The sequence below is a fragment of the Schistocerca nitens genome, chromosome 12 (genome assembly GCF_023898315.1).
Source record: "Schistocerca nitens isolate TAMUIC-IGC-003100 chromosome 12, iqSchNite1.1, whole genome shotgun sequence".
Taxonomy (NCBI): Eukaryota; Metazoa; Arthropoda; class Insecta; order Orthoptera; family Acrididae; genus Schistocerca; species Schistocerca nitens.
This window is the reverse complement of record NC_064625.1, coordinates 140,256,905-140,270,459: the sequence shown is the minus strand read 5'-3', so window position 1 is coordinate 140,270,459 and position 13,555 is coordinate 140,256,905. Positions and strand designations below refer to the sequence as shown.

Sequence of the window (13,555 nt, the reverse complement as noted above, 5' to 3'; positions counted from 1 at the left end):
GTCACGTTCATACTGAGTTGTTTCCCGCGGATTCTCAGTGCCCCATATACAGACATTGTGACGGTTGACTTTCCCGTTAGTGTAGAAAGTTGCTTCATCACTAAACACAATCTTTGAAACGAAAGATTCATCTGTTTCCATTTGAGCAAGGATAAAATCACAGAAATCGATTCTTTTAATCTTATCAGCTGCAGACAGTGCTTGAACCAATTTCAGACGATAAGGTTTCATAACTAACCTTTTTCGTAGGACTCTCCATACAGTTGATTGTGGAACTTGCAGCTCTCTGCTAGCTCTGCTAGTCGATTTTCCTGGGCTGCGAACAAATGCTTGCTGGATGCGTGCTACATTTTCATCACTCGTTCTCGGCCGTCCAGAACTTTTCCCTTTGCACAAACACCCTTTCTCTGTAAACTGTTTATACCAACGTTTAATACACCACCTATTAGGAGGTTTAACACCATACTTCGTTCGAAATGCACGCTGAACAACTGTCGTCGATTCACTTCTGCCGTACTCAATAACACAAAAAGCTTTCTGTTGATCGGTCGCCATCTTAGCATCAACTGACGCTGACGCCTAGTCAACAGCGCCTCAAGCGAACAAATGTACAACTAAATGAAACTTTATAGCTCCCTTAATTCGCCGACAGATAGTGCTTAGCTCTGCCTTTTGTCATTGCAGAGTTTTAAATTCCTAAAGTTGTGGTATTCTTTTTGAATCACCCTGTATTATTTTGGTCAGTGTTCAAATTTCCTGAATAATATCCTAAATATATGAATAGAAAATGTGACCTCATGATTATTAACAATAATGAATGATGGATGGTCCACTGCATATGATGCACAGTTTTCAGCTGCTCAGTTCAATAGTCCAACAGCACATAAATATAATTTTCTGCCTCTGTAGCTGAGCACTCAGCACAGCTGACTGGCAAGCAGTCGACTGGGCTCGATTCCCACTACCGCCGTGCATCGTTCCTTAGTGAGAGGACTGGTGCATCGTGCACTCAGCCTCATGATGTCGACTGTGAAGGTACTCGCCCGATTACTGTCGCTGCCAACGTCAAGAAACCACATGTCCCTCCACACCACATCTGATGACGCGTCTAGCCACTTTCTGCCACTCTGAGTAGAACTGTCACACCTTTCCTTCCTTCGTGCTGACTATTCACTCAATCCCTATAGTCTCTTCCCACACACTGCACTCACCTTCCACCCCACATGCTCGTGTACTACACCACACTTTTTTCTTTTTATTCTTTTGATTTGTTATCTCAGAAGCATCCATAAAACCAAGCTCCTCTTGGCCTTTGTGTACCTTCTACCCCTCTGCAGTGATGGGTCTTCCGATGTGTATTTCATGAGATAGCTATCTTCCAGATGGAATATCAAGTGAATAGGATCTCTTAATGTGCAGTGGCAGTAATCTATGCTGCGGCTATAATAAGAATCCATAATATTTTCCATGTGACTTTTGTATCTAAGTAGTCCCTTTTTTTGCTCACGCCATTACGAAAATTACAGAACGAAAATCCACGTCTAATAATATCTCCATTTTGCTGTTCTCTCTGAGAGAGCTGGTAAGAACACATGTACGCATTGGCGCTGAGATACACTATATTGTGATCCATAAGCTACATGGTGAACTATTAAAAAATAAGTGATTTTTTTTCATATCTGACATGCTTCAGTTAACTATTATTACTTTTATCTTTGACTTTATGGTTGGGAATTGGAAGTGATCTTGTAATGTATGATATTTGTCTATCTGATGCTGCAACAAATCAAGACGTGGAACTCTCGTTCCTTTTTAGCATATTTACGCAGCTACAACCTCCTGACTCTGTCTGAGGATTAATTTTATTGTAACTTATCTAATTAATATATGAGACGTTTGTGTCTATCTGACACAGCAACAAATTTAGACACTGAATGCTCATTATTTCTTTGTATTTTTTGGAATCTTCTACTTTTTTTATTAGAACTTTGAACATATTTATTTATATTATATTGTATAAAATATGTGTGAGTTGTTAAGGGACCAAATTGCTGAGGTCCCTAGACTTACACACTACTTAAACTAATTTACGCTAAGAACAACACACACACCCATGCCCGAGGGAGGATCCACATCTGGTGAGATCATTGTATAACTCATCAGGTAGTACACATAATTTTTTTCACATCTCACACACAAAACCCACAAACCTTAATTTTGAAAATGAAAAGTAACACCTTTCAGCTGGCAACCCATGTCCGTTTGGCATTAACAAATAGTTCCCAGAGCTCCTACAGTTCCATAACTACTCCCCAGATATTGGATAGGGTCGTAGCAAACACCACCGTGGGCCAGTTTAGTTTGCTCTGTCCAGTGCATCAGCAAGCCTACCCTCCAACTTCATCATGCTACTGTACAATACACACCTCTTTAACTGGGGACTATTCCCAACGGAGGTATTTTTCTCCCTGATAGATGAATAACATAATTGAACCCTTTCAACTAAGTCATTTACATAATATTTCAACTATTTAACAATGTTGCTTGCATCATTTACAAATAAGAGGTACTTTAGAGCAATCTTAATGTAATAAACAAATTTTTTAGAAGTTTTTATCAATAAAAGCTGTGGTCTGCAAAAAGACCACTGCGGTAGCCGCACTTCAAAGGGTTCCAACAGATTCATACTTCATAATGCTAAATTTTAGTGGGTAATTCTAAAAGTTGTTATTGTCTTGTATGGATAATTCACACAACAACACATCGTAATAGATACTGGCGTGTGAACAGTATCCTACTAGAAGAATTACTGAAGGTTGGTTGGTTGGTTAGTTGGTTTGGGGAAGGAGACCAGATAGCGTGGTCATCGGTCTCATCGGATTAGGGAAGGATGGGGAAGGAAGTCGGCCGTGCCCTTTCAGAGGAACCATCCCGGCATTTGCCTGGAGTGATTTAGGGAAATCACGGAAAACCTAAATCAGGATGGCCAGACGCGGGATTGAACCGTCGTCCTCCCGAATGCGAGTCCAGGGTCTAACCACTGCGCCACCCCGCTCGGTAATTACTCAAGAAACTATTACATAGCAGAGAAGGTATTGTGAGTTAAATCTGCACTTACCGAGTTCCCTGTGTGGCATCCTCTGCTTGATGGCGACGTTGGAGATCCGGCCCTGCAGAGCGGGGTTGTTCAAGGCCTCCTTGGCGGCCTCGTAGTCGCTGATGACCACCACGGGAAGAGGCCCAAAGTAGAAGCCCACCAGTTTGGACTTGTAGCGGCGCGTGAAGGCGTGCATCACTTTGTATGGGAACTTGTAGTTCTCCAGAAGCAGCTGGATGTAGCTGCCCCATATTGGTATTCTAGGGGGGCCTACAAGATTGAGTACTATGTATTACATATGCTTAGCAACACACTGTGAGACTCAGATGGACTGCACTACAATAACATTTTTTTGTATTCACCACAGTTCTTATAGGTTTCTATACAGCTTGTGCATTTCGGTATTATGCCATTTTCAAAGGATCCAATATGTGACTCCTTGCATTGTGGGTCAACAAATCGAATTTCTCAATAAAAACTGCAGTCAAGAAAACAGTTATTACAGCTCAAGACCTCATAAAGTATTTATAAAATGTATCTGTAAGATGAACTGCCCTGAAGTATTCCTGTCTGACAGATGGGACTTGCACGAGCGATGGATGGATGGATGTATGTATGTATGGATGGATGGATGGGTGAGTGTATTAATGGTCCTGCAGAAATTCCTGATAGTATATATTGAGACCCTTCATTAGTAAAACATCGTTTATTTATTTATATACCTGACCTATTTGATATCTACCGATTACCTCTTACAGACGTTCGTATCAGGAACCTTTTTGTAAGGTGTTATTGGCTACTGCGTAGCAGCCTCTTACTTATTCAGGAATTGATGGCATGTGAAGTTGCAAAATCATTAAAGAGTGAAGGGAATATGCAAATACAATGATAGTAATTCGTGGTACTGTATCAGTGACTCAGAAAAAGTCGCTGATGTAGAACACTTTCGCGAAAATAGCAACAGTGGATGCTCCAAAAGTCAAAACGAAGGATCTCGTTAGATTTCCCATCGAGATTTCGCGAATTTCTATTGTAGCTGTACAGTGTTCAATGTTCTCTTGTATACGCAAGTGACCTTCGACGTTACAGCAATAAACCAAAAACAATGCTATTTAGTGATGAATCAAGCATCATAACATAGCCAATGCGGATGTAACAACAGAAGAGAGAATCGATGAAGTACATGTTATGATTAAAAGTCAGTCAGCTCACTATATGTTGGTTTCTGTTCACCAGTATGTACATTAGAACTGACAGACCTTTTTTCATATAGTAAATATTTTCCACTGGCACTGTGTTACAAATGAAACCTCTGGAGATTGGTTAAAACGTTAATGACGTACACAGAAAAACACTGCACTATTCTTCATGATGGCACATCACTTAACTTGAAAGATTCTCAGTTCATCCAGTTCTCTGCCAGGCAGGATGTACGAGCAACATTAACAACAGACAATGTAGGAAAGAAAGTACGCAAAATTGACTGTTCAGGATTCCCGCATTGAACAGAACTTGAGTTGGAAATCACTTATTATTATAGCTTTGTAACTGATGAGTTTGGTGTTGAAACCAACAGGTAGTTGGATTACTTTGTGTACTTCCAGTCATTAGTATTACTTTGGATAATTGTATGCAGCAGTTTGCAATGAGCCATGCAGTATTCAGTGTACAAACATATGCTATAGGGAAACTGTCTGCTGTTGTCCTCAGCCTTCATGTAAGTTACTGTTAGAAAAAAAATAAGGCAAAAGCCATTTCGCTTGTATGATGTCTGTTGTGCGGAATCAGGCATTCTTTGAAAACAAAGGCAGATTACATAAATGCAAGACTAGGAGTATAAGCCGATTTCTAAGTCCACATCTTAATGTTGCAAAGAATAGAGTAAACGTACGTAGACATAAAAATTAGTTGACCGCCTCCCTCGTGAATTTCAGGTGATGACAGGCAATGGAAACGGTTTTAAAAACATATAGAATTCATACTAGTGGAAATATCCTTCTACTGTATAGGTGAATTTGTGAATATGTAGTGTTCGTACGCGATTGGTTTACATTTTAGTAAAGTGTTACTATAGATTAAAGTGGAACACACATAGCCATAATAGCACTGAGAAGATGTAAGTTAATTGTTACCTACCAAACAAATATTACCGAACTGAATGTTCCCTGATGTGTGCGGTTTGGACGAACCAAAGTAGCTCTTCTTAACGCAAGTTGTGACGTAAAAGTCATTTTTCCGTAGCGCCACATTTCAAAACCCGTCTTCCCCACTTTTCCAGTATTGATAATAGTCCATATTTTATTCCCATACGTAGTTACAACGTAGGCGAATACCGTCAGAAAATACTTTCTGGCAGTTGACTTGTATTCTTGACTTAACACACTTCTCTTTGTCAGAAGTAAAATTCTTTCGCTATTTTCTGTGAATATTTTCTATTCTGTTGATTCGTGTAGCTGTTGGTTTATTTGCTGGTCAGTTATCAAATCTCGTGTACTGGTTTTAGCGTCTCATTTCCTCATCTGAGTTCCCCAACATTATCTGGCTGAATTTGCTCACACTCCATTACCTTTGTTTAACCTATATTGATGTCCGCCGGCCGAAGTGGCCGTGCGGTTAAAGGCGCTGCAGCCTGGAACCGCGAGACCGCTACGGTCACAGGTTCGAATCCTGCCTCGGGCACGGATGTTTGTGATGTCATTAGGTTAGTTAGGTTTAACTAGTTCTAAGTTCTAGGGGACTAATGACCTCAGCAGTTGAGTCCCATAGTGCTCAGAACCATTTGAACCATTTTTTTGATGTCCATCTTCCAGCCTGTTTCTGAGATACTTCTTCTGGACAAGACATTACAACCGAACACATAAAGGAAGTGTTAGTACCGGTTACGGGCCAGCTATGAATACTAAGTGATGAGAACAGGCGCGCCTGGCCTATTACCGGCGCTGTGTTACTACGGTATATATCAAAACAGAGAAACATCGAAAATACAACGAAAACTTCATAAGATTTTTTGTACTAAGTATGCCGTATTATTTTATTAAATTTTAAAACACTTGCACCACAAAAAGGTAGAAAGTGCAATCGCAGCAAAAAGAGGCCGACATTATCGACTTTATGAATACTAAGTGATGAGAACAGGCGCGCCTGGCCTATTACCGGCGCTGTGTTACTACGGTATATATCAAAACAGAGAAACATCGAAAACACAACGAAAACTTCATAAGATTTTTTGTACTAAGTATGCCGTATTATTTTATTAAATTTTAAAACAATTGCACCACAAAAAGGTAGAAAGTGCAATCGCAGCAAAAAGAGGCCGACATTATCGACTTTATGAATACTAAGTGATGAGAACAGGCGCGCCTGGCCTATTACCGGCGCTGTGTTACTACGGTATATATCAAAACAGAGAAACATCGAAAACACAACGAAAACTTCATAAGATTTTTTGTACTAAGTATGCCGTATTATTTTATTAAATTTTAAAACAATTGCACCACAAAAAGGTAGAAAGTGCAATCGCAGCGAAAAGAGGTCGACATTATCGACTTTCAGATGATGTACATGAACGGTGGTAACAGACTACCTTCTCAGGGTTCATAAACGTAGCTCGATAATTTAGATATGGAAAACTGAAGTGTCTACATATTAACGATGTATCTAATCATCGTGAAACTGAGTTTTTTCCGTTATTTTTTTATCCAACTGTGTGAAATATTGTTCACAAAAGAGACATGATCTATTCCGCTTAACTAATCTTCCACGTCATTTGCTGTCATTAGGAATTATGCCTCACATGATTCATGAAACATGCATATGGATACCAAGTGACAACAAACCCGCGTTTTTTAAATGTTGATAAACAAGATTTTTGTAATTTTTAGATAATAGTGTTTAGAGACGTAAACAGTAACTAATCAACACAGAAGAGATTCCAATTTTTATATTTATTAATTTATTTCGATTTCCTTAACGGGTAGCACTACTACAGAATTTTCGAACAAGCAGTTTCTTTATTGGCTTAAAATATGCTTTGAAGCTTCTAAAATATGAGGCAAAAATTCTAATCCCTGCAAAAAAAGTGTTCTACGGAATTCGAAGCCGCGCCTCTAGCGCCTCGGATGACACAAATCGATCGACCTGTGCCAATTCGATACCCCCTGTAGTGTCTGGGTTTAGTTAGAAGCATTTCAGAACAATAATACGTTAGCTTGGCGCCAGCAAAGATCAGTGAGTGTACGAATCATGATATTTGTGAGCAGTATTTTCTAATGATAGTTTATTTGTGATCTTATAGTATACAGTTTTGTCTTTCAAGTAAGAGTGAGTGGTAAGTAAGTGTACTCGGACAGAAAAGGTGCGAAAATATCGTATCCGACGCGGCGTCGAAGCAGTATGTCATCAAAGCGTCCGAAGAATACATATGAGGCTGAGAGAAGTTCAGGATGACTCAGCGCCTCCGCTACGAAATTGAAAGACAGTGACACGGATTTCGCTGTGCATTACGGATTGAGCTATAGGATTATAAATGTTATTGCCGTTTTCTCTGTTATTTCTCAACACGTGAAATGTAAAAAATCACGTTGTTAGAACGAAATCTTCGAGGCTTGGGCTCCACGATAATTATTGCTTGTTCAGACTGCCCAGAAGCCGTTATACCAAGTAGTAAGTTTATACGGAACGCATATGAAATCAACCGGCGAATCGTCCGAGCAATGCCGTTGCCTGGAGCAGGGCTAACGGAATTATAACGTTTTGTTCGCTCATGAAACTGCCTCGGCCGATATTTCAACCGTTCTGTGGTAAACTACTGGATATGTTTTCGGTCGGATGTGCATTTCGGATTGAGCTATAGTATCGTAAATATCCTTGCCGGCTTCTCTGTTATTTTTGAATACGTGAAATGCAAAACTTACAATGCAGATATCACGTTGAAAGAACGAGGTACTCGAGGCTTGGGCTTCATGATAATTGTCGCTTGTCCAAATCGTTCACAAGTTGTTATACCAAGTAATAAGTCTATACGGAACGTGTATGAAATCAACTGTCGAATCGTCGTAGCAGTGCGCCTGTCAGGAGTGGGGTTAAATGAAATAGTACAGTCTTGTACCTTCATGGAATTGCCTCGACCGATATTTAAACCGTTCTATGATAAACTACTGGATATAATTTCTGTCGGAACGGCAACAGTACGACAAGCCAGTACTGGAATAGCGGATTACTAGCAAGGGTTTTCTAACAGTAGAATTTCTTCATCTGTTCATGTCTATAACACATTTCAAAACTTCAAACACGTTTTTCTCGTAATACAATTTTTCGAAACGACACGTAGTATAACTCCAACAATTTTTAATCTTTTTAACTGAAAATTTAACCACAGCTTTGAAATAACAACGTAGGGAATTTTCGATTAGGTAAATTTAAACAATATTTATTACCAAATGACTGTCCGTTTTTTGGTGGAAATAGAATGACTTTATTCAAACATTCGCCAACTACACAAAAATAAATATTTCTAAAATCCCCTGTGTGGTTCACTAGCTACATTCATGTAGATTACTTAGATTTTTTTTTCTTTTTCCAGATTCAAAGTGGCACCAGTGTATGGCGCAGATCACCTCAAACTCAATAGGATAATCTGTAATATTTCGCGACAAACTCCTTTGTGATAAAAAAAAGAAGCGCTTTTCTTAGGCCGTCACAGTGGTGTTACCCCTTAAGTATGTTACCCCTTAAGTATATATTAAATGAGATATACTCTTTGAGCTTCTGTAGGTAGCTGGGTAAAATACAAGGAGCGAATGTATACCTACTACTTGTACAGGACTTGAACTGTAGTTATAACAACGATGGACATGGAGGGGAAGTAGTAGTTGAGGAAAAAGTGAGATAGGGTTGTAGCTTAGCCCTGATGTTATTAATACAATGAGGAAGCTCTGAAGGAAACCAGCGGTAAAAGTGAAAAGAGGATTAAAGGCCAGGGAGAAGAAATAAAAAAAAACTTCAAGTCCTGCCTATGACGTTCTAATTCTCTCTGAGAGGGCAATAGACTTGGATGAGCAGTAGAAGCGAATAGGCAGTATCTTGAAATGATGTTATAAGATGAACGTTACCAGAGGAAGACAAAGGTAACGGAATGCAGTCGAATTTAGTCAAGTAGTTCTGTGGAAACGAGATTAGGAAATGAGGCATTAAAGTTCTGCTATTTGGACAGCAAAATGGCTGCCGATGTTCGAAGCAGGGACGATGTTAAGTGCACGCTTCCAGTAGCAAGAAAATCAGTTTTGAAAGGGACGAATTTGTTAGCATCGAGTATAAATTTAAGTATCAGCAGGTTTTTTTCTGAAAGTATTCGTCTGCAGTTTAGTTTTGTATGGAACTGAAACGTGAACGATAAACAGTTCATGCAAGAAAGCAGTAGCAGCTTTCGAAATGTGGTGCCATCAAAGAATGATAATGGTTAGATAGGTACTTCGAATAACTGATGAGCGGGTACTGAATTGGTTGGGAAAGAAAGATATTTATGGCGTGGCTTGAGTAAAAGAAGGCGTGGTTGATGGTGTAACACATTTTGTGTGCTATCTATCTTTTCACTGTATAATCAGATCGGTGGTCATGGTCCAAAAGTAAACAGGCTAGGTATCGAGAAACGCAGTCGATACTTTTACGTTATGCGTTAGAGATTAAGACTCGTAATTGGAATGACAACCTTCTCTATGCTATCCGGGATACTGACATAGAATTAACCTCATCCAACTGGCAATGTTTGATTACAAGCTAAAATTTTCTAATATGGTTAAAACTACATAATAATTCAATACTGATAGACACCGAAGCAATTAGAAGCGCAGTGGTTCATAATCTAATCTCTTATTGGCCACGCCTCACAAATAACTTGCACTGATCCACAATCTAATCTCTTATAGACCGCAGTTCGTAAACATTCTCCAGTGTTACCAGAACATGGAAACAACACTGAAATTCAAGAAACACATAATTTACGAAAATTCGAATTACAAAAATTATTTATCCTTTATGATATTGGTATGTCACTACAAACCACAGGTAACGGAGATGCAGCAAAACTTCCTTTACAGCACACTTGCTGGATTGGGGATTAATTGAAGTAAGTAACAATTACATTGCATCGTAGACAACATTTTCAAAACACAACTGATTCGCCTTGATGTTAATACCAACATTCCACCTATATTTTTCTACTATTAAAATAACTGAAGAGCTCCGAAGGTCACGGCTTTAAGAAAAGTAGCTTGAAATCGTAATGCTGTCAAAATGATCCAAAATTTTTATCTCTAGTCAGACCACGTGTACTGTTAAGAAAGGAAATCGTGTAAGGGACGTCCAAAAAGTTTCCGGTCGAAGGTCGCACACCCTATAATCGGTACGCCAATGAGGCAAAATCACCGTGAGCATTGAGGCAATAATCCCACCGACACATCAGATTGAAGATACCCGTTTGGTAAAAACCGTGTCGTGCTGTGTGAAGAATTCGGTAACTGCTTGCTGCACATCCTCGGCCACTAGGAATCGTCGACCCTTCGAGACCTTTTTTAAGGGATCGAAGTCGTGATACTCACGTAGGGAGAGATCAGGGCTACAGGGCAGATAATCGAGTGTCTCCCACTTGAATTGTCGTAACTCATACGTAACATTTGCGATATTGGGAAGTGCGTATTCACGAAGCAGCAGCAACCCTTGTCGCAATTTTCCACAACTGTGGTTTTCGACAGAAATGCTGCCCCAGACACATTCTTCATTCTTCGGTGGATATCTGCCAGCGTTTGTCCTTCGGCAGCCAAGAAAAGAATAACAGCACGTCGGTTCTGTGGCTCTGAGCACTATGGGACTCAACAGCTATGGTCATCAGTCCCCTAGAACTTAGAACTACTTAAACCTAACTAACCTAAGGACATCACACAACACCCAGCCATCACGAGGCAGAGAAAATCCCTGACCCCGCCGGGAATCGAACCCGGGAACCCGGGCGTGGGAAGCGAGAACGCTACCGCACGACCACGAGATGCGGGCGTCGGTTCTGTGCGTATGCATTTGGTAATAACGTCGTCATAGTAAACGTTTCTTCATTTGCGGCACACACGTCGGAATGACACGAATATTACACTAATCCCTTGCCTACGTGTCGATGCTTATATATCCGCATTGGAGTTGTACTACTTAGCATATATACTGGGGCAACGCCCCCAAACGCTAAGTTTTGGATCTCCCGCCCCTTATAGAGGCATATTTTTATAACTAAGATTCTACAAGGTGTACAACTTTGCTTCCGCCGTTTGCCGATACGTGGCGACAACGGTAAGTAGCGGTCGAAAGAAACAGATCGCAGACGTGAGGCAGTTAGTTTGGACCTCGGTCAACATAACCTCATTCAAACATCAGTCGATTTGTCTCTGCATCATAAAGTTGTTCTTGATTGAAAATATCAGTTTACGAACCCAATTCTCGTCATTTGCGTGAGGTGTTGCTGTTTTGTTTCAATATCAAGAAAACAGCTGCTGAGTCCCATCGAATGCTCTCAAGTATGTATGGTAAGGACGCTATTAGTGAAAGAATGTGAGTGGTTTCAACGCTTCAAGAACGGTGATTTTAACGTCGTAGACCGGCATAGTGGTGGAAGAGAGAATGTTTTCGAAGATGCAGAATTGGAGACATTGCTGAGTAAAGACTCGCGTCAAACTCAAGAAGAATTGGCAGGATTAGTGGCAGTGACACAGCAAGCCATTTCAAAACGTCTCAAGACTATGGGCATATTCAGAAAGAAGGAACTTGGCTCCCGTGTGAGCTGAAACCAAGAGACGAATTAATGCGTTTGAGCAGAGCATTTAAACACAAACGGACGCAATACAGCGAGAAGCACGATATAGTGATTTTGCAGCACGACAACGGTCGACCCCACGTTGCAAAAGAGGTCAAAACATACTTGGAAACGTTAAAATGGGAAGTCCTATCCCACCCGCCGTATTCTCCAGACATTGCTCCCTCTGGCTATAACCTGTTTAGATCAATGACGCATGGTCTGGCTGACCAACAAAATGTGGTTCAAATGGTTCTGAGCACTATGGGACTTAACTGCTGTGGTCAACAGTCCCCTAGAACTTAGAACAACTTAAACCTAGCGGTCGCGCTGTTCCAGACTGTAGCGCCTACAACCGCTCGGCCACTCCGGCCGGCTGACCACCACTTCCGATCTCATGAAGAAGTCACAAATTGCATCGATTCGTTGATCGCTTCAAAAGATGAAGAATTTTTTCGAGGCGGAATTCGTACACTGCCCGAAAGATGGGAGATAGTAGTGGACAGAGATGCAAACTACTTTGAATAATACCAGTGTAACCAATTTGTTTCATTAAAGCCTCAAATGTTGGGGAAAAAAAAGGCGGAAGCCAAGTTGTACACCTTGTGTATAAAAATATTTAATTTATTTAAAAGACCCACTAATATCTGTTCTGTTTTTATCAACAATATTGTTCTTTGTTAAATACGTGTGTGTAAGAAAGTAAGTTTGTGGCACATCATTTGGTATCGGAAGTTTTGCTGAGACATAAACTTTTCTTAGGAATAACTGATTTGCAATGTGTACACTCTTGAGCACAGATGTGTCTATATAGAGTTCGTGAATTTAATACTGGAGGGTAAAGATTGCAGAAGGAAAAACGAGGATCGAATGCAGTGAATCAAATGGACGTAGGATGGAGTAGCTATTTAGAGGCAAAGATGCCTGCACAGTGTAAGGTGGCGCGAAGAGCTGAATCAAACAAGTGTTTGGACTGGAGACCATAACAACAACAACAGCAACAACAAACCTCAAAGCTAGCTAGTGGTTCTACATACCGAAGCGAAATAATAATAAGTTGGATAGGAAGGTTGACTGTCATACTCTGCAGCAGCTGTACATTTCCCATCTTATTTCTGTCGTGTTTCGCAACAGGTAACCACATTTCCGAAGTGTTAAGCTTACGACCACCTAGTCGGAATAATTCACCGCCGTGAGACTGGGTACGTACCTGGTGGGAAGTTGGGGGGCTTGTCATAGGCCGCCTTGATGACGTGGTAAGCGAGCAGCCCCACAGCTAAGACAGCGAGCAGGATTCCGGCAATCGCCATGGTCGATAAGCACAGTGTCTGCACGGTACACTCCTGCGAGATACTCCGACGCAACACAACTTAACCCACCAGCAGCTGGGCGGGTGGTTTTAAAGGCAGAGCCGACCGAAATGTCGCTCCAGCGCCCTTCCCCCTACCCGTATCGTACCCCCACCACCACCCACTCCACCTCCTCCCTCCCCCCCCCCCTCAATAAGACCTATCTCGCTACCTGTGATGAGTAAACACGCTTCTGTAGTGCCAGCATCTCTAGACAATGCTGACGTCATCACACGCTGCAGTTCGGGAGGAAGCGAGGTTGTCATTCTGCAGAAGCGA

The 13,555-nt window shown here is 40.9% G+C and overlaps 1 protein-coding gene across 1 annotated transcript in view; it reads right to left on the bottom strand.

Annotated features, from left to right (window-relative positions):
• LOC126215211 (probable cytochrome P450 304a1) overlaps positions 1-13,281 on the bottom strand; it is a 38,409-nt gene extending 25,128 nt beyond the window's left edge. Inside the window, exons 1-2 of the mRNA XM_049941875.1 lie at positions 13,138-13,281; positions 3,119-3,367 (exon numbers count right to left, since the gene is read on the bottom strand). Coding sequence (XP_049797832.1) covers positions 3,119-3,367; positions 13,138-13,237 — 349 coding nt within the window. The 5' untranslated portion in view covers positions 13,238-13,281. The remainder of the gene's footprint in view (positions 1-3,118; positions 3,368-13,137) is intronic.
• Between the last annotated feature and the right edge of the window lie 274 nt (positions 13,282-13,555).